We start from the raw sequence: 22,958 nt of genomic DNA on the forward strand, positions 1-22,958 counted from the left end.
GACTTTCAGCCATTTAGTGCGTCTGTCTCCATCCGAGTAGAGAATGGGATGGTGCAACCTCGGGAATCATTCTGTCACAACAAAGCTCTTGTGCTACTTTTAATGTTTTGACATGAAAGAGTGACAGCCATCTAGTCCGCCCATGTCCCGCTTTCTCTGGTCATCATCTCCTACTCATTCCCCATCTCTTAATCTACAAAACACCTTCAGTATGAGATAATGGGAGGTGGGAGCAGAGGTGGGGTGTTGTAATAGCAATGGATCCATTTTTATATGAAAGCCGACACCCACCGGCGCATGGGAAGGGCAGCTTTCTGGAGGGAGGTAATGCTTTCTTCTGCTCCCGCTGTTCCCTGAGGTGGGCCGAGTGTAAATTACATCCAGCTCACACTCTGCACAGTCAAGACCAGAGCTGTCTGGTGCTCGTTTTCCACAATTCCCTTCCCTCCTCATCACCAGTTAGATCTTGAGAGATATTCCCCATCTTGCTTGGGCACAGAGGGACATATCAGAGGGGGGAATAGCCTGCGTCGTGCCTACATGTGGCGATGCTATCTTTCTTCTTTCCAGTCTCTCAGTATTCTATCTGTCTGTTCACGTAGATAGAAGGAACAGTCCAGCTGCAGCAGTGCATCCTAAATTTCAACTTAGTGAACGTATGTTTTGGGGGGGCTCCACAGCACTTTGCAGAAGGAAGCAGGCTATGAAAGGAGGGCTGGAAATGCAAATAGCATCCCTCCAGATCCACTTAAGTCAGATTGAAAGTGTCAGAACAGCTTGGATGGAAGGCAGAGCCGAGCACGGGAGAAAAATAGCTGGCAGACTGTTCCATGGCCTGTCAGGTCAGGATACATTATCCCCTGGCCATACTGTTTCTCATTAGCCCCCTGATGTGATGTGAAGCCCTGACTGTGCCATGCACGACAGAGCCCTGAGATGGGCTGAGGTGGCACATTGGCCCAGCTTGGCACCAAGACAATACTGAGATTGGACAGGTGGAAAGACAAGCAACGAAGGACGAGGGATTAGTACTCGAAGGTCACTGCTTTCAAAACTAAAAAGGTTTTCTTGAGCAGGACATGACGCTCTTTACTCCCTGACAAAGGGATTGGGTTAACAGGGGACAGAAGAGTGATGAAATCCTTCTGTTTTCATCATTTTAGGCAGGACCAAATTGCCTGGTCATTACTATTCAATAGATACTTTCTTCCTCAGAAAAACAACAGTGTTGATCCTTTGGTACAACCTATTTGTTGAGGAACAAATTACCTCTTGTGAGGCAGAAGTAGCGTGTTACAGGTATGCAGTCGCTAAACATTTGGACAGTGTGGAGGTCAGGGTGGATGATTGGGTACGTCCTGCGAGCAACTGATGCTCGTTTCTTTAATATATCAATATCCACGATTTTTCATCTAATCTTAAGCAACTAGCTTTACATGTCAGGTGGCAGGACACATTTTAATGACTTTAAATCAAAAATCTTATTAACAAGTCATCTCTGGACACTGCAAAACCACCACGGAAGGAAGAAAAAAAAGTAACTAAAAGTAATTTCCATTTTTACATACGAGTTAACATTTATGAATGCGTAAGCAGCGGAGCCGGAGGCGTGACATTTCTCACAGGGGAGAGCGTGCAGGGAGAGAGAGAGTGGCGTTCTCTGAGCCGCACTGGTGCTGCTGCACACACAGATGGGTAGGAAGTAGTAACGGGAGAATGAGTCTCATTCACTATGTTTACATGCAGTTAAGTAACTTGGTTATTGTCATCTCTCCGCAGTAATCTAATCTGATGTTTTGGTCATCGATCCAACCACGCCGACCCTCCACCCTCTTTAGTCTTGATCGCTTTGCTAGAGGGCTTTGCCACTTGAATGTAAACATATGTCATTCTGGGACACTTACTGAGATTGCTGATATCTTGGCAGAACAGTCTTGCATGTAAACACAAGCTTTACAGTACCTGTTATTGCAGTGCATGGGACAGATGTTGTACCATAGTATTTTCTTTTACCAATAACCATTTTAACCCAAAAGGTATTATCTCTTCTGCAAGCTAGTGTGTGACACATGAGCTGTAATTATTCTTATGACAAGTAAAATCATGTTTAATTAATCAGTTCTTTTGCATTTCCCCCATTGTTGTGAAGCACCTATCAGTGTCTTTTGACAAGTTGAGGCCAGGTGGCACCACAATGCTGCGCCTCTGATTCATTACTCTTGTCTGAACGTATTCCTGGCTTGACTGGAAGAGATTGTGGCATCTGTTAAAAAAACAAAAAAACAAGTAGCAACAGCAATCCAAACTCTGTCACTTTACTCCCATCTAAGCCTCCCCAGCAGCGTCAATAAGAAGCTGCAAAGAGAAAAACGCAGGGCTGGCAAGCTAATCCAGGGATCACATTGTGAATCACAAATGCGTGTCCGCTCTCCCCCTCTCTCATCTCCACAGCCAGACAGAAATAGCAAGCTTTGGCACCGCCATAATTTTCCCTCTCTCCTTCTGTGCTCCCTGTTCATCCCTCCTCCCCTTTCATTTCAAAGTAAGGGGGGGGGGGGCTGAAGTTATTGCATGTGACACACGGGAGAGAAAGTGTAGGGGGAGGGTTTGCATTACTCCACAAAGCCGAATGCCATGGGAGCAGGATGAGATGTGTTTCTTGCTGCTTAATAACAGTGGAATTATTTAAAATAGAAGCAGCAAGCAGCAGCAGCAGCGGTGGAATATTTCTAAATCTATATTTAGATTGGGAGTGATGCGTCTCACCCTCACAGCTCATGTGGGATTCGCTGGGGAGACATGGAAATGCATCAGGGTGGAGATCAATCTAGCGTGCTCCACCAGAGCCACGCACAAAGATGCTGTTTTCACATGATCGGGCTGAGATATTTAATCAAAAGAACTTTTTTTTTTCTTGTTCACAGTGACCATTTTAGCATAACAGTACAGAATAATTGAATCTCTAAACAAGGTAGGATTTATAGAGTAAGATACAAAATGTAGTTCCCTTTGTACTACCTTTTTATTTTTTACAAGCAATCTATTTTTAGCATTTATCACTACACCAGCTGGATACAGGATTATCATCTACTATTCATCCATTCACTAACCAATAACCTGACTCCCAGCTTGCTTTCAGTCTGCAAACTTCAAACATTATTACTTTCCAGGAGCTTGTCGCAGCAAATTGCATTGATTAGCTGGCTCTAAATCAGTTGCCGTTAATTACATTTGCCCTGCATTGCTTCGCTAAGCATATAGCTCCACATGATTGCAACTAAATTGCAATTAGCCAATGCCCCAAGCACCAAAGAGGAAGAATAATGATAGATTCATGTAAATCAATGGTATGTGGGTGTTGTACAGAGTCTGTTCATCTGCAGCAATAATTAGGTGCTTTACAAGTTGGCAAACAATGTCACTGTTTTTTATTTATAACTAAATTACGCGGATTGATTTTCGCTGATGCAGGTTATAATAATAATAATAATAATAAATTATTGTCTCGCAATGTTTAAGGTCTATCACACTGTGTGTTTATCAAATTATTTGGTACACCAAAGAAAAAAAAAAGAGTATTTGTTGGACTGGAAACTTAATATCTTTTGGTTTTACCCCAAGAAGTCATGGAGCCAAAAGAAAACAGCCAAACACCAATGCCAAAAGGGAAAATCGAAGAATGCTGTTTTTATTGATTGTTTCCACGAGCTTCAGTCAATACTTTTACACTTTCTTACACTTTTAGCCTTTTAACACCCACTGTTCTGCCTGCAAGACACTAACACAATGTAAAACTTTACTTTGAAACACTGCAAGTATTGAAAGTTGTATGGATATAAACATGCAGTATTGAGCAACTTGATTCTTGTCTTTTTCGCTCATTGTGGTCCTTTTGAAAAAGAATGCCATGTTGTAAAAATAATCCAGGCTCAATGCATAGTAGTATATACAACTAAAACCTGAAAAATCAGTCCAACAATCAAAAATAAAATCCTAAAGAAATGTTTCCAAATTGTCCAAATTCAACACAAGGGTCAAAAATAGTGTGGTTGCAACTAACGATTATTTCAATTATCGGTTAATTGGAAAATGATTTAAATGATAAATCGATCTCTTCCTCAAGAAAATAAATTGTTTTATCTGACCAGCAGTCCAAACCCAAAGTATATGAATTTTTGGATATATATACACTAAAGAAAAAGCATCAGATACTCACATCTCTAAAAAATAGTCAGTTTGCTTAAGTTGACCATCCCTAAGGGAGATCAGGAAGTTAAACGGGGATAGTTTAAGATCATGGATTTAAGAATATAAATATAGATAATCCTTTTAAGTGACCGGTTTGTCATATCCAAAAATCACATCCATATGAAATAAGAATATGAAGTCTTAAAAGGTTCAGGTCAAATGAAATTGAATGGAGTTTATTCTGTGTCTGCGGTCCGTATGAAGCAGCACGAGTGGCTGGTCAACAGATGGTAATGTTGACAGGCTGCTGGGTTCATTGGCCCGCTCTGTGTACAGTTAGCAGGGGGTCACCAACAAGCCCCGGGATGTTTGTCTCTGCCAGTCCCGTTTTATCATGCGCACACCTTGGCTGTGAAAACCCTGCTTAGCACAGCTCCATGTGGATGTCAAAAAAGAAAAACACCACGTATGATTTATGGACTGAGGTTTGTGCTATTCCACCAAGCAAAACAATGCTGCTCTGTACTACAGCTGCAGATGTGAAACTTTGTTCTGTTCATTAGATGAATGAGCGACAGTGTGAACTGAAGGTCTAACTCAACTCCTTCAGTCAAGGAGAAGACAGCTCAAAGGAGCATGGCATGAGGATTATCAGCAAACATGTCAAGAAACGAGCACATGAAAGGATACTGGCATTCATGTGCGCACGCACAATCACACACACACACACACACACACACAAACTAGCAAGTGTCTCAGGCTTACCGGAAAGTAGAGAAGCAGAGCTCCGCACAGGATGGCCTCCAGTAGGACTAGACCTGATGCTCTGATACTCTGCCAAAAAAGAAAGATACACAAATCATTAAACTTGTACGTATGCATCCTATAGTTAAGCCTACTTTAACTGATTGTTGGCCACTCATGGCAGGGGCGACAAGCTGTAAACACAACGCCGTCCTACTATTTCCTTATAAAGTTAATAATAATAATAATAATACATTTTATTTGTAAAGCGCCTTTCCAAGCTAAAAGCAATTTATTTAAGTTTGAATAAGTAACAGATACAAAAAGCTTTCTCCACTGATAACAGCTGACTGCTGCTGGAAACAGCGCCAATGAGAATCAAAACGTTAAAGCAACCAAAACAACTAGCTGAAAGAAGCTAAACGATACGAAAACCTACAAGGAACTGCAGAGTCCTGTGATTTTCTTTGAAATTATACATTTTTGATTCATTGTTGATATAAAAAGATGGATTATAGCAGCTTTCATTTTAAATAGCAAAACATTATAGTCATTTTAACAGAATAATGTTTTTTCCTTTCCACAAAAAGTATATAGGGCAGTTTGGAACATAAGTTTTAAAATGCTGCTCATATTGCAGCAGGTCCAAACAAGACTAAAACAGCAGGATATCATAATATTCCAGGAGGATTTAAAGGGAGCTTTCTTCTGTGTTGGTAGAAAGAGAACAAAGAACAGTGAAAGCTCCTGCCTCAAGGACTTTTTAGAGAAGGTTCATCATTTTAGGCGCTTTCTGCGCTCCTCTTGTGTAAGATATTTAACAAAATATCATCCTCTAACTGACAAGATGCTTCGGGGGGTAGTTCAAGGAGCAGAGGACAACTGTGCCACTCTTTTAAGAATACATACAAAAGACAACACAAAATATCATCCGTTTGAGATATATTTAAATCTCCAAACCAAATGAACTCATTTGTTTATGAAAATGAACAGTTTTTAATGTATCGTAAAGTCTGTGAGGAGCTTTGAAACTAAGCTCTTGATAATAAAATGATTAGGGATTACATTAATGGTGTTTATATGATGACAAAGCACCGCGGTGTCTAAATCTTTATCTTGCTTTTTATTGGGAGTGATCCTTTGTTGAACTCCGGCTTATAGAATAGCAGTCTTCAGGTGTGGGAGAGCTAGATGTTCTTCTGAATCTTTAGGCTAATCCTAACGTCTAATGCTCGACACAAAGCCTTTAATTAAGCCAATTAAATGTACAGTAGCAACTAGAGGCTCAGAGGATTTCATACGTATGTGGTCAACACTTTATTTGGGTAGAAAGTGAACTCAGTAAGTAAATCACTACGATCATTACTACATTACAAGTAGTAATTGTAGACTTACATGCTAACGTTTTTCTTTCACTGCTTTTTGTGACAATTCTTTAAAGCGTTTGTATTTGCAGGGTACAATCTTGCATGTCGGGAATAAAGGGCCGTCCAAACCGAGAACGATAACTATAGTGATACATTTATCGTTTTTAAAAATCGTTTTTTGGTTGGCGGAGTTCAAACCACAACAACAACGACGACAAACGCTATCGTTGGGATCACTTTCAGAACGATTTGATGAGCAACAGAAATGCCGACAACAAAAGTCCAAGTCCATTCATCTCCCACTCTCCTCCTTAATGCTGAAAGTCAGCAGCAGCTACTTTTTTAACTGGTTTCATATTCTTATTAATTTGATGAATAAAAAGTGAAATCAAGGTCTTTATAAATGTAAGCTAATTGATGGCATTTACGGAGACATACAGCCAAACGGTCTTCGGCGCCGATGGAGTCTCTTATAATCAGTTGGAGTCTTTGCTTTTATGAATATCTAGTGCATGAGCTAAATCTTCCATTTAAATACAAAAAGTTTTGTGTTTGAGAAGTAGTTTGAAGCGAATATATTATTTACCAAAAGTGATTAAATTAGACGACGTCAGCCAGATGGGAACCTACGAACTGAATCAACATTTCTCATTTCGCAATAGAGATAGATTTGATAAAGAAATATAATTAATTAAACACCAGCACAGATTTCAACTTTGGACAGTCATATGCCGACATATTATCACTAGCACTTTGAAACATGAAGCGGTCAGTGGCCACGATGTATGAATCAGGGTAAATTCGCTTAAGTTGACGAATTTGCACACTCTGGTCGCTCTCCAAGTTGCTGACGTCGAGTTGATCTGCGGTGCCTGAGCTGTTTGAAATTATTTCAAAGCTTTATTGTATCACACACACACACACACACACACATACACCCACACACACACACACACACACACACACACACACACACACACACACACACACACACACACACATACGGACTTCACTGGCTTATTGATCCAAAGGGCTTTGATGACCATACGGCCCACAACACATCAAACACATAACTGATGTGATGTTGTAATTGTGAATTGAATCTGTGTCTCTTACGCACTGCTGAGTTTTCAAACTTCCACTCTTAATGGTGACAGAACAAATTCCCTAAAAGAAGAACAATATTATTGTCTGGCGACCTCTGTTGTAGATTGTAATTATGAATAGCTCTTTATTGTAATTGCAACTTCAGCAGATTTTGGTCAGTGTTCCTTCATTGATTATTTATAGGGATACACAGATGCAACTTTTCACTCATGATACTGATTCCTAAACTCAGGATGCAGATGCAGTACCGATCGCAGACCTGCCGATTAGTGAATGTGGCACTATTAAGTATCAGGGATTGCTGAGGCACTTAATATTGTAACTTATTGTAACAAAATTGTTTGTCATTGATAAAGAACCTGATCCGGATAAGAAGGTCAGTGTCCGTTATGTTCCTGATCTGGTGGACTAGATCAATGATCATTCATTTTTCAAAGGTAGCCACTTTGAAAAGAATGCACAATTTGTCTTTCCTGAACACATTGTGCAGCCTTGATCTGAAAGTATATTGTCTTACATATAATATCTATTTGTATTTTAAATAATAAAAAAGAAAGCTTTAGTGTCTTTGTGTCAAACTGTGTACCCCATAACAATACCCGTCTATAGGCTCAATAATCACTCACAACCCATGTCAGTTAAATTACAATCAATGGCTCAGACTCTGTAAGGGAATGTTTGCTATGAGCATGTAATGATGCGTACCTTGTTCCTGCGGAAGTGGTAGATGAGTACCATGCTGACGAAGACAATCAGCATGCAGAGGCACTGGAAGGAGAGCACGGCTATGCGAAGAGCGCCGTCCTCTCGCGCCACACACGGGGTGTCGTCCTTGCAGTAGGCGCAGCCCTGCTGGCATGGCAAGCAGTCGCTGGAAGACCCCTCATCTGCATTGGGACCGCTGTCCGCAGCTTTCCCCTTTCTCCCCATCCCTGTCAAAAAACAAGATTGAGAAATAAAAAGGAGTTTAATCCCGAAAATATTTAAGCCACAACAGCTCTGCAGATGACCAAGTCATCGCCCTGTCATTGACATTGATCATGCTTATCAACCCTAGGTAGAAATCATTACTTTTTGTGCTCGAATACAGTAATTCCTAACCAGGGCAACTCGTATCCCCAGAGGTACATACAGAGAAGTGGTGAAGTAGCTCATTCGAAAGAACTGAAATGATGCACATATTGATGTAAAACCTGAAAACCAGTTGTTCCGATTGACAGGGCATGAAAACTGGTGAGAAAGCGAGTAGTCAGCTAAAAAGGAGTGAGATTGCTAAAAGTAGCTGATGAGAAAAACAGTTGTTGTTTGCTAAAAGCAATGGATAAAAGATTCAACTAGTTAGCTAAAAGTAATGGATTGACATTATTAGCTTTAAGTAACAAATCAACAGTTCAATGCTTTAAGTCATAGGTCTCCAACAGGGGGTCCGCGTACTCCAGGGGGGGTCGCAAAATAGTTTGTAGGTAAAGCAAATTGTATTTTTTTTTAAATATATTGTATTTCTTTTGCTTTGCACGTTCACATTCCCTCCTCCGCTGTATTTCGCAAACGGCGGGACTTCGCTCCCGACACACACACCTACAGTCAGAGACAGAGCGGAGGAAAGGAGAGGGGTGAACTAAAAGAAAATTGTGTGTAAATACCTGTGCAAGTATAATAACGAACAATCATGTTTCCATAATTTTTTTTAGAACAGAAGCAGGTTGTGTAGCAGTAACATTCTCTTAAGTTTCTTTTTGTATTGAATGTCCCTCTAGATATGAGACCAGTATTAAAAGATAAAGAAGATAAAGTGCTTCTCTCAGACTGAAGCGTTCTGAGTAAATATATGCTTATCCCTCTCTGACCTTACAAGGATTCAACGACATTGTGTCAACACAAGGGAGATGGATCCATATGTGTGAACATGAAAAGTCAACACACCTTGTTCCGTCACTGGCATATCATACAAGGCTGATAACTGGGCTTTCCTCGAAAAAAGCCCACAGCACATCTAAGTCATTGTTATCCTGACAAGGACAGAGACGATGGGGGGGTCTAGCGACAGGGCAGTTTGGGCGAAAACATAGAAATATATACTTTTTGAAGCTATGCGCAAGATCTGGGATGGTAAAATAAATGTATTTAAGAATTTCCACTGAGGTTGATGTATAAAACATCCACTAAACCACTAACTGCTTCAAAAGGAGCTGCTCTGTTGCCACACGTGGTCATACTGGACAGCAGTACAAAAAAACTTCCTCCGAGGGTAAACTAAGGTAAAAACCAAATGGGGACAACAGGAAGCTAGTGGACGAATTATTGGTTTGTATAGAAATCCCCTGAGAGACGCCCATATGGTTGGGTAGATAACGAATGGTGGACTTAAATAGAGCTTTTATGGAGGCTTTATTGAAAACAGCCATTGTCTCAGAGATTTGCAGGGATTTTGCCTTTAAAAAAGAAACTGGCCTATTCTTTCAAAGCTATGACTCTGCACATCATTGATCCCTTCAAAAGGACTACTTATCGCCGCAGCGATGAGTCATATCCTTTGGCTCGTTCTCATTGGTTTGTCGCTCCTACAGTTTACTGACAGTCAGAGGAAATTTCGGCAACTCCTCACATATATTTATATGTAATGTACACAATGGAAGATTACTGGGAGACAAAGGGAAGTGAGTAGCACTGGCTTTCTCTGCAAAAGAGTGTCAAGGATGTCCCCTTGTGGATTAACAGGCTTGTTATTGGCCCCATGGTGAGCCGACTGCAGCTCTACGCCTCGCTAACAGGCTTGCCTCTCCTCTCTGTTATTGTGTTCACACACACACACACACACACCCACCCACACACACACACACACACACACACACACACACACACACACACACGCTCACGCACACGCAGCACAAAACAAGCAGAAGCAGACAGCACAGATATCCAGCTCTCTGAGAAAGAAATTGTGGAGGCTTTTTTTTTTTTGCTTCTGTGCATGAAGGGACAATATTTTAGGGTAGAAAATGGTCACAATAAGATGGTGAGAGAGGGAGGGAAATGGGTGAGAAAAGGGGTAACAATTGAGATGGACACAGAGGACCATGCTGTATAAGGTTTGAGTGGGATGAAACACGGGGAAAAGTGGATCGAAATGAAAATATGAGAGTGATGGAGGGCAGGTGAAAACCACTGGGGCTCTGTGTCTGCAAAAGCCTTTTTTAATTAACTCACAGCAGACAGAATAAACTGGGAAAAGTAACTACCATTAAAAAGATATTTCCCATCTTGAACCTGATTAGCCTCCCCAGGTACTGGGGCAACTTCAATTTTCAGACAGGGCAATAACGCATGCCTCTTTCATTACCATGGTTATAAGATGTTATATAATGTTATATAATGTAACACATTACTTGTGGTTCTTTTGCTAACCGTTCATGATAATCAACATATATGCAACTTTGAAGCAGAGGCACAAAAATAATAAAGTGAGCTCATCTGCTATATTTGGACTAAATTAGAAGAAAGGATTTATATGAAAAGAGCTGTCTCCTCCAAACAGGCTGCTTTGTTGTTTTTTAACCTTTTCCGGCAAATTACTTAAAAGAAATGAGATCTCATATATTAAAAGCATCTCAAGGTTGTGCTGGATAAAGGACGCAGAACAGGGCATCCAACCCTGTTCAATAGCTGATAAATGACATTAGAAAGAGACTTTTTAGAACCTTGTAAAAACTGGTTTCACTGATTTCCGCATTATGTTAATGACTATGAAGTATGGGTGTGAATTTTGACACACAATGCCCCAATCAGGTTCAAAGAGTTAATACTAAATATATAACTTTCTGATCTTTATACTCCCTTTTAAACTCATGGATGTTTGAACAAATGGAAACACTTTTAAAATAGTAGGAAAATGTACTGTACCATAACTGCGGTATCATTACTGTAAAACGGATTTCTGCACATCTTTGGACCAAAGTTCTTACGACACCAAATTATAAAGCCCTAATGCGATTAAGAAATATATATCCTAGTTAAGGACGACAAATTAAATTCTATAAAAATGATAAATGACCAAACGTGTGATCCCAATCCAGAAGATCACAGTGTCTTTGAGATCAATTTAAATCCCTCAGGCGTGTTCAGGTTGTTCAAGGTTAGAATGTTGGTATTTTCAAAATAAAACAAAAGCAGTTTAGCAGAATAAGCTTAACTCAAGGCTCACTTTAAAGCTTATACTGGAGCTTTAAACCACATATGACGATCTTAAGTTTAAGTGAACAAAACTGTACGTACAAATTGTTTTTGTCAAACTTCTATTTCCAAGTCAAGAATGAACTTTTCTGCTCAAAACTAAATTTACTCTGGTTGGTTACGCTTAAACATAATTTACAAACAAGTACATTTTTCAAGATGTCATGTGATTTTGAGTTTGTTAATCTGCTTTCAGGTAAATAACGGGAGCCTCAAATTGATTATATAAAAAATGTACCCAATATTTTGAGCCACATCAAGTGTACCTGCACCAAAAAGTATTGAAATACAGGTTCTCTAAGGTTAGCATGATGTAATTTGCCAAAACAAAACAAATTGTTCTGATGGGTAATCCTTCACCCCGCAGAGATTAATCATCATCATTAAGAATATATTTGATTTGTCACTGACTTACTTGTAAAGCCGTTGACAGCCACTCTGTTGGGATGGAAGAATCCTTTCTTGCAGTGGCACGAGTACTTGTCTAAGACAAATCCATGACCATGGATCGGCAAACACTGCGGAGAGACAAAAAAATATACATCAGCCCCACGGAGAGAACAGTGGAAGCAATTTTAACTTTAATTTCCTTGATAACAAATTCAATCGTTGAGGGAATTTTAAACATGTGATCTTGTAACACAGACTGATAAGACACCAATATAAAAGCAATTAATATATGTCAATACTAAACCAAAAGGTAAAGTCTGTAGCTGGAAATCAGAGAAGATAATGTGGGGTCAAATGTCTTGTGGGATGGGACACGGGGCTAATTATTTAAGTTGTGAGATTCCTCTCTCTTCCTAACTGTGCCTTCTCCACACTCGGTATTAAATTAGTAAAGCCGCTTCCATTTGATTGAAAGACAGATAGGAAACAGAGGGCTGCTGAGGAAAACACGAGGGGCGTCAGGGGGCATCCTTGGCAGACTGCGTGTGCTGTTTGCCAAATTACAAGATATAATTAATATCTTAATTAAGAACGGACTTATTTTCATGATTAAAGGAGAAGCGTTAATTCCATTTCTTGTGGGAATGAGATTCCATCTTCTCTTCTGTATGGTTACATTTGGGTCATTGAAATGTGAAGCTCAAAAAAAAATGTCTTGCTCTCTCCCTAAAACTTACAGAGATGATAATGACTTATGAGTCACAAGAAACAACAAGGGGCCCAGAATAGCAACAGTACTTGGGCTGACACTTGACACGCTATGAAGTGTTTGTGACCTGACTGAGATCTAGAGGCAAGGCCAGCGGCAGCGTCTAAATGAAGCATCAGTCACTGTGATGCTCTTCACAGCGATCTGGACTGTGCACGTCTTGTGAGGAAACTATTTCTGACTGTCTCTCAAGGTCCTTGGTGAAGTCTGAATGCAGTGAGTGCAGTGAGTGCAGTCCCTCAGTCGAAGCCTTGGAGAGACCGACCGGAGCTCAAAGGCACAAGGTAATTACCAGGTTACAATTCCGCTAACAAGGTCTTCACACACATTCCACTGAAGAGACCAAAGCATTTAAAGTGGCACTGCAGTAATGTGTTGAACACGGCACCTCATTTCAGTGCTTGAAAAGGGTCCTTTTGTGTGACGTCCAGGTCCCCATGTCCAAATTGTGTTTTCCTTGTTTTCAGTCTTCAGTTATTTACTTCCTATTTTATTTTGGTATATTCACCCTCATGTGTTTCCCACCTGTGTGATTTCCTGCCCCGCCCATGATCAGTTTCACCTGTCGCTAATCACCTTTCCTCCCCTTGTGTATTTAGTCTCTGCTCCCTCTTTTGTCTATGACAGTTCGTCAGTACTTCTCAGTAAATGTCCCAGCTTATATGCTTTGTTACTTAAAACAACTGTGGGTTCGTGCTTTTGGGTCCATTCCTTGCTGGTGCCAGAGTAACCGTGATATTTTGGATCTTAAAATTGTAAACCTGTGTATCGTACTTTGCTACTACGCATTCAAACTTCAACAGTAAATTACACCCACAGGACTTATAATATTTTCTTATTTGAAAACTTCTTCTATTTAATTGTAAGTGTTTTAAACATAATCCCCAGATTTTCTGAATGTCACCATTATGTATTGCAGCTCTTCATCACTAGTGGTTTTTATTGTAGATAAAAACCCAGACATCATGAAAGTTTCTTGTTCTTAATTAAATTCATCAGAGAGAAGGGTTGTAGCATATTCAACATATACAGTCTAATACCACATTATGGCCAACATAATGCATTGAGGCAACACTTTTGGTTTGTGCTTTCAACTGAACATTGTAAACCTAGCAGTGCTGCAAACTCCTCAGTAAGGAAAGTAGCTATTGGCTGTCCTAGAAGTAGCTAAATGACGTCATCCAGTGACTGTTGAAGGTCACAGACCGATGACGCCATCAGGACCACATCATTTGCAAAGAGCAGCGATGAGATCCTCAGGCCACCGAACTGCAACCCCTCTCCTCCACGACTACGCCTCGATATCCTGTCCATGAAAATTACGAACAGGATTGCTGATAAAGCGCAGCCCTGGCGGAGGCCAACGTTCACTGGGAACGAGTCCGACTTGCTGCCGAGTATCCGGACACAACTCTCGCTTTGGGCGTACAGGGATTGGATGGCCCTCAGAAGTGACCCCCTCACCCCATACTCCTGCAGCACCTCCCACAGTATCAGCCGGGGGACCTGGTCATACGCCTTCTCCAGATCCACAAAACACATGTAGACCGGTTGGGCGTACTCCCAGGCCCCCTCCAGGATCCTTGCGAGAGTGAAGAGTTGGTCCGTTGTTCCACGACCAGGACGGAATCTGCATTGTTCCTCTTCAATCAGAGGTTCAACTATCGGCCGAACCCTCCTTTCCAGCACCTTGGAGTAGACTTTACCAGGGAGGCTGAGAAGTGTGATACCCCTGTAGTTGGCACACACTCTCTGGTCCCCCTTTTTAAATAGGAGAACCACCACCCCAGTCTGCCACCCGCTAGGCACTGTCCCAGACTTCCACGCAATGTTGACGAGGCGTGTCAACCAAGACAGCCCCTTAACACCCAAAGCCTTCAGTATTTCTGGACGGATCTCATCAACCCCTGCGGCTTTGCCACTGTGGAGTTGTTTGACTACCTCAGTGACTTCCAACAGGTAAATTGACAATGGTCCCCCATCAGCTTCCAGCTCTGCCTCTACCATAGAGGGCGTGTTAGTCGGATTCAGGAGTTCCTCAAAGTGCTCCTTCCACCGCCCGATAACCTTCTCAGTCGAAGTCAGCAGGGTCCCACCCTTGCTGTACACAACTTGGATGGTTCCCTGCTTCCCCCTCCTGAGGTTCCGGACGGTTTTCCAGAAGCACCTTGGTGCTGACCGAAAATCCTTCTCCATAGCTTCTCCGAACTTCTCCCACACCCGCTGCTTTGCCTCTGCCACGGTAGAGGCTGCCGCCCTTCGAGTCCATCAGTACCCTGCAACTGTTTCCCGGAAGGACTCCTTCTTCAGTCGAACGGCTTCACTGACCACCGGGGTCCACCACGGTGTTCGAGGGTTACCGCCCCTTGAGGCACCTAAGACCTTGAGACCACAGCTCCTCACCGCAGCTTCAGCAATAGAGGTTTTGAACATCGCCCACTCAGGTTCGATGCCCCCAACCTCCACAGGGATGTCTGAAACGCTCCGCCGGAGGTGTGAGTTGAAGATCTCCTGGACAGGGTCTTCCTCCAGACGTTCCCAGTTCACCTGCACTACCCGTTTGGGCTTACCAGGTCTGTCCAGAGTCTTCACCCACCCTTTGATCCAACTCACCACCAGATGGTGATCAGTTGACAGCTCCGCCCCTCTCTTCACCCGAGTGTCCAAAACATGCGGCCTCAGATCAGATGATACAATCACAAAATCGATCATTGACCTTTGGCCTAGGGTGCTCTGTTACCACGTACACTTATGAGCATCATTATGTTCGAACATGGTGTTTGTTATGGCCATTCCATGACTAGCACAGAAGTCCAACAACAAACAACCGTTCGGGTTCAGATCAGGGAGGCCCGTTCCTCCCAATCACGCCTCTCTAGGTGTCTCCTCGTTTCCCACGTGTGCGTTGAAGTCTCCCAGCAAGACTACGGAGTCCCCTACTGGAGCCCCCTGCAGGGCTCCATTCAGGGTCTCTAAGAAGGCCGAATACTCCAAACTGCGGTTTGGGGCATAGGCACAAACAACAGTCAGAGTTTTCTCCCCCATAATCTGAAGGCGTAGGGAGGCGACCCTCTCGTCCACCGGGGTGAACTCCAACGTAGCGGTGCTCAGTCATTTTTCGCCGTATTTTGTCATTTTACGAAGCGGAAAATAATGCTGGAAACTGTAGATCCTGCTCAACAGGCAGCATTTACCAGGGAGAGGGTGGGATAATCGAGTGAAACGGAGTGAAACGGAGTGAAACGAAGCAAAACAAAGCGATACGAAAAGAGACAAAGGGAGACAAAGGGAGACGAAGGGAGACGATGGGGGACGGCGAGAGACGAAGGGGGACGGCGAGAGACGAAGGGCGACAGCGAGAGACGAAGGGGGACGGCGATTGAAGGAAAGTGACAGACAAACAATTGTGAATTGAGAGATAGTTAGATAGATTTAGTGTTGGTCCGAATACAGGATAAAACTGCACATGTTAGAGTGGCCTTTTATTGCGACAGCCTAAGGATAAGGATATGATGCAAAAATCATGCTGTCTAATCAGCATCTTGATATGCCACACCTGAGGTGGATGGATTATCTCAGCAAAGGAGAAGTGCTCACTAACACAGATTCAAACAAATTTGTGAACAATATTTGAGAGAAATAGGCCTTTTGTGTTCATAGAAAAAGTCTTAGATCTTGGATTTCAATTCATGAAAAATGGGAGCAAAAACTAAAAATCTTTGAGGCATGAGGGAAAAACGTATATGGATACACCTGCTATTTGTTCATAAAATTAGTTCATGCTACCTCAATCAAACTTTCACATTATCATAGTGACATCCCATGTATATATTTCAAGCTTTTAAAATGTTTCGTTGTGCATGTTTGTGTCACCCATAGTAAAAATAATATAATTTTCAAAATCCATTTTTACGTTTTTTGTGTAGTTTTAGGTCCAATATTTTCATATAATATGTAAAAAAAAATAAAAAAAATAACTATCAGGTTATATATGTGAGTTTGTGCTGAAAAAAAAGATGTTAAACATTTCTTAATGGGGTTTAGTAAGGCAGAATCAAAAGTATGCGAAAACGGCCAAATTAGCCCCGGACTCCTTCAGCAAATTAGCATGATAGTGTCTCTAAATGACGGCCAGAGGTAATTGCACACTGAACAGTCACATGAACCTCCCCGGCCAGTCGGAGAGGTTTTCATGAATCTGACATTACTAAATCAGCCTCTCCGTGAACAACGTGCTGACTTACTGCTAAGGAAACACTTTGGATTACAACTGTAACATTCATACTGTGGCCGTGTATTTTTTATTTGGGCAAATTTGATGAATCTGGAGGATAGATGTGCCACGATATTTGTTCCTCTAATTTTGATTCCGGCTGTTGAGTTGTGTATCCCTTCATAAAAATCTGCTTAGTGCAGCTTTAGATGAGCCCTGTGGTGCAACGTGATTTCATCTCTGATTCCCCACCAGTTGTCTTCCTCAGGACAGGTGGAGCGTGCTGCAGCTACTGCCTGCCACTGTTAATATGCTCGCAGAGACGCGAGAAGAAAAAGCCAGAGACAGGTGGGTGTGTATGCTTATTTTTCGTGTGTGTGACAGGGAGAGCCAGGAATAGCCCTGGCAGTGCATCCCACTCCTGCGGTGATTGATGCAGGGGCTCGAATGTAGAGTATGTTGGACCGGGTAGCCGGCCCAGAGAGCGCAACCTACCTCCCAACATGTGATCTTAGTGATCTTAGTGGCCGGGAGCCAGTCTCATATCAACAGGCCATAAAATGGAGTATTTGGAGCAGATGTGTAAAGTTCTCCACACAGGGATGGGTTGAATGTCAAGCTGTGGAGTGAAGTTATATTAAGATGAATGATTTGAAGATAATTTCTATTCCAAGATCATCATTTGTAAAATAAGGTCTATTTTTTACAAAAATATTATTTAAATGAAAGTTATATTTTTGAACATATAAGTAGACAACTTAAAAGATACTAATGTATATTTATTTTAACTTTACTAGTGACACTATGAAGCAATGTTTTATAAGTGCTTCTTCGATTTGTTAATATCGACTGAATGCACGTAAGACTAATGCACTCTGTGAAGACTGTAAGCTAGCAAACATGGATGTACAAATAAGATAAGATAAGATAGAACTTTATTTATCCCGAGGGAAATTGTTGTGCAATAGTTGCAAGTAGGAACAGTATAAGATTTACAAAACAAAAATTTACAAAAAGTGCGAAAGATGCTAAATTAAAATGAGTTTATGAGTTGGGAACCGCATTTCACAAATTGCCTCAAGCAAACAAAGCAAACAAATTCTTTTTGGTGAGAAACACTGAATGTTGGATTGTTTAGAAGAAAACTCCACAGTGCAACTTTAAGTCCTTTTTTTAAACAAAATCATATTTTCTGAGATCTGAAGATAGATGAACTCAACTTTAAAGACAATAAGTCCATTGGCAACTATTTTGACTATTTTCAAGCAAAAATGTAAAATATTTGCAGCTTCTCAAATGTGGAGATTTTCTGCTTTTCCCTGTTGTGTATATATGACAGTAAATTAAATAACTTTGGTTTTCGGACTACTGATCAAGACTTCATCTGCCACACAAATTGTGATGGACATTTTTAAAATGTCTTTGACAAATAATAATCAAGAACATAATTGGCAGATTCATAATGATGTCCTGGTCGATAAAGGATTACATCATTGTGAAGAATACAATATTTACAGCAGTTACAGGGTCAATAAACTGTTCTGTTATTTGAAACAGAGCACGTTAAGCAGTGACCTACTTCTTTATGCCCAACATATGCTATATCTTGTGTTTGATCATGTTCTATTGATAGCGAGCAACTCCCGTGGCCATATTGTTCTTTGCATATTTAGCTTGAAGGTATCTAATGCGCTGTCAGAACGCAGAAATCACATCAAATTAACTAATAATTATTTATGTCTATATGATGGAGAATGTGTTTGACTGTACAGCATCTATGACTGTTGTTTCTGATAAGATCTGACACGGTTTGCAAGAAATATTTTCCCTTTAAAACTGGAGTTATAATTTAACGGTTGTAAGAAAATACATAAATATATTAATAATTGAAAAGAAAAGTCGGTTTTCTATTCCTGTAACCGAACATGTAGGTGCAGAGATAATAAATATAATCTACTTCATTTATTCTTTATGACCCCAGGTTCCCCCACCAGCACCGCTCGTTGCTGTTTACATGCCAGCTGTGGCAGCTGTCAATCGCACGCACTCTGACATACTAATTGCCATGGTGACATGTGTGTGTGAGTGCATCACGCTGTCAGGCCAGCATGTTCTGCCTGCGACACAGCACCAATAAAAGTGCTCAAAAATAGATACAACACACACTCAGTCTCTCTCAGTCTTCTGTCCCACTCTCGCTCTCTGGCTTCTTGTGCAGTTTCTTACATCAGTGGTGTTTTGTGACGTTGTTGTGATGTATCATTTGATAGTGATATAATATAACTCATATGGAAGCAATATACAGTAACCAGAACTCCATCTTAGCACTGACCCAAGGGAAGTAAGGTGAATACTATATGGCCAAAAGTTTGTGGACACCCTAGTTCGATTGTTACCTTTAGGTCTGGGCTTATTTTTTTATGATTTGGGCTGCAAGGAAAATCTTAAAGCTGCAGCATAAATGTATATAATAGACAAGTGGTTACCAATCTCCACCTCTTAGAACAGGGGTGTCAAACTCATGTTAGTTCAGGCGCCACATGCAGCACAATTTGATCTCAAGTAAACCAGTACCAGTGAAATCACAGCATAATAACCTATAAATAACAACAACTCCAAATGTTTCCCTTTATTTTAGTGCAAAAAAGTACAAGTACACTCTGAAAATGTTCAAATTTGATCTTTTTACAAAACATTATGAACAACCTGAAATTTCTTAAGAAAAAAAGGTGCAATTTCATCAATATTATCAGTTTATCATTTACACATGTGCATTTACAGATCACAGGTATCTGGAACAGTATTTTACTTTATGATCAAATTAACTAACTTTTACATTTTGCAAGTCATCCCGCGAGCCGGATTGGACCCTCTGGCGGGCCGGTTTTGCCCCCCGGGCAGCATTTTTGACACCCCTGCCTTAGAACATAGCAATGTTGACTTGGAACCATTATTGTCACAGATTGTATGTTTATGAGCTGTGAGAAGTTTACCCAAAGAAGTGATTTTTGCTCCATTTGAATATTTTTGCTCCATAAAAAGTATTTTTCCCCTTTTCTTATCCAGTGAATAACCTCATGACCCCTCAATATTTCTGTTGTGAGCCTTTGGGGTTCCCAGGGGCAACATCCCTCATGCACAAAGCCAGGTTCAAAGAGAAATGGTTTTCCAAGTTTTAGTTGGAGGAACTTGAATGCAAGAGCTCTGACCTCAACCACATTCTACACCCCCGGGATGAACTGCAACCACAACTGCAAGCAAAGGGCCTTTTCACAACAGCAATTTGCAAGCACTTCCATTTCTACTTAAACAAAGACTGCAAATAGTGGCATTACCCGTTTCACAAATGACTATCACTTCACTCCAATTATTGGCTTTCTTTTTTGTTTATGAACGTTACATGAGCCGTACACTTGACTTTTTATTCAGATTGTTAAAAATGTAATTAGCCATGTTAAAAGGGATACAGTGTGTTTTATGGGATACGGTGTGTGTTCTGCCTGAGCAGATATGTTTTGAATGCTTGATAAATAAAATGAGAAAGGCATGCATGTCTTGTTTTAAGCATAAAACAGTGCAGATGCTGGTGCTAACGATACTATAAGGACATTTATAACTTTTAAAATAAATACAGACTATAAATGCACTGTAACTGCCGATCTACTGTATGTTATCGCATTAATCTGTGTAATCCCTGCGTACACACACACACACTACACACTCTTCCTGTTGACATCAAACACAGCAGTTCTCTTCCATCACCTTTCTGTAACATGAAGCAGGGGAATAAAAACCAACTCTATGAGTAGCACTAATTGATGCGGAGGCCAGTTTTCTTCCACCTGACCAGGAAACCAGGAACTAGCTCTCGATTCTGCCGGCTAATTAAGGCTCTCCCTCTCTTTGAAATAAGCCCACGCAATTCCGGTCCAGCACAGTGCCTAATCAACCACTAATAGGACTCTGTAGATACTTGTAATGATCCTACAGAGTGCAACATAAACCCAGAGGATAGTTCATCGTCTAATAATTACAGATAGAATGCACAGAAAGGAGGTTAGAAGGAGAAGACTTTGGCCACAGGGCAAATTTACTCTGCACATGCAATACAATTGTGTGTGTGTGTGTGTGTGTGTGTGTGTGTGTGTGTGTGTGTGTGTGCGTGTGCGTGTATTTGCATATGTGTGCAGTGTACTGTAAACTGACAGCGCAGGATGTGTATGAAGGCAGCGGGGAATTACACAGTGTTTGCTCTAAAGGAAGAATAAAAAACACAGGAGTTTTACCTGCTCTGTTAAACAATAGAGTATGATGTGTTTTGTAGCTCTGGAGGAGCTTTGTCAAGTCTGAAAAAATAACCACCAGGGTCATCTCGCCTTGGGCTTGGACAGGCATTAACCAGGCATGGAGGGCCTGACAAAGAGACACGATCAAGTTGCATTTAATGATGTATAGGCTTCAGGGACTTTGCAGTTTGACCCATTTTGAGAACTAAAAGTTGGGCTTTCTCGGCCGTTGTTGACCTTTCTTTTTTTAACTTTGACTCTTGCAAGTTGCACAGCTTAATGGGGGTTTAAATTGCTGGAGTGCCATTTTGATTTCACGGTTCAACATGAAAAAATAGGAGAAATATCAGCAACAAAGGGGTGATCCCTATTTCAGGCTGTATAGACAGTCTATAAATAAGGTAGATTAATCTATCCACAATAGGTATTTTGTTTATAGAGTAAATGTAATAGCAGTAGTAGATTTACAATATAGAGAAAGTTAATTAAAATATTATTTAAATTAAAACAATGTACAATATAAATACATTTAGTCTAATATTAGGCTCCCGAACACCGTCTCTTACTGTCATTGACAATATAAAGGGCACAATGGCACACTAGTCACTTAAAGCTTTATGATGAATAGGTGCATAAGTTAGAGCAGCGAGCCTGAAAAGTGAACTAGTTTTCATACTGAAACGATGTTTAGCTGTTGGGCATGGACTGGGCTCAATAAATTGGCGCTGGGTCTGGCTCAGACGCGCAATTTCAGGCCTGTGCATTACTCTAACTCAGAGACCCAAAGAGGACACTGCAGAGAGCTGGAAGACTGTGTCTCTGTGCTCAGAGGGACAGCTAGACAGCACAGCCAGGCCTTTAAACGAGGTCAACTAGCAGGAGTTAGCCGGAGCAGAGCTGCCCGGACAGCGGGCCTCGCTTTGGGTCCAGTCCAAAGACCAAAGCCGAAACACCAGTGAGATAAACACTCTAGCCTAGAGGGGGCTTAACACTGCCATCAGGCTGGGACTAGTAAACACACAACAGACACCACTGGGATATTGCTGTCATAATCACATTCACAGCTTATGTAAGTGTCAAGTGAACCGGGCGGGGTACATATTTATTCCATGTTCGTACGGCAAAATGGACAGTAATGTTGACTCTTGCAACTTGCAATGGACAGTCCCGCAAATAGACGTGTCACATGCACACACACACTCGTGTACATGCGCCGACAAAACAAGGACAGTGAGCGGTAATGAATCAGGCATACACAAAGTTTTCTGACAACCTCAAAGCCTCCTCCAGGGACAACGGGCACAAATACTGTCATGGGTGATAAAGAACAAGGAAGTTCGCCGCTGTGGTCCACCGACACAACTCTCCTCATATACAGTGACTGCAACAGTTCTCCCTTATTTGAAATCTCTGTCATTCTGATGTGTAGCGTGGAAGTGATTCAAGTAAAGCCTTTTTTTTTTTTTTTTTTTTAAGATTACATTTAAAATTAAAAGATTTAAAAAATTACATTAGAGACGAATCATTTCAAAAAGGGAAACATTACATTTTCTTTAAAGACATGTTTGAATCCAAACTTCACGCTGCTGGCCACTGATAATATCTTCGTCAATGCAAAATGTTTGTTCTAAAAAGATAAACATGACACCAAACCGTGATTTAAC

The 22,958-nt window shown here is 41.1% G+C and overlaps 1 protein-coding gene across 1 annotated transcript in view; it reads right to left on the reverse strand.

Moving 5' to 3' along the window:
* The window catches only part of gpr158a (G protein-coupled receptor 158a), a 63,276-nt gene that overhangs the window by 21,453 nt on the left and 18,865 nt on the right, over positions 1–22,958 (reverse strand). Inside the window, exons 3-5 of the mRNA XM_029458113.1 lie at positions 12,052–12,154; positions 8,112–8,338; positions 4,954–5,022 (exon numbers count right to left, since the gene is read on the reverse strand). Of these exons, the coding sequence (XP_029313973.1) occupies positions 4,954–5,022; positions 8,112–8,338; positions 12,052–12,154 (399 nt within the window). The remainder of the gene's footprint in view (positions 1–4,953; positions 5,023–8,111; positions 8,339–12,051; positions 12,155–22,958) is intronic.

The sequence above is a fragment of the Cottoperca gobio genome, chromosome 20 (genome assembly GCF_900634415.1).
Source record: "Cottoperca gobio chromosome 20, fCotGob3.1, whole genome shotgun sequence".
Taxonomy (NCBI): Eukaryota; Metazoa; Chordata; class Actinopteri; order Perciformes; family Bovichtidae; genus Cottoperca; species Cottoperca gobio.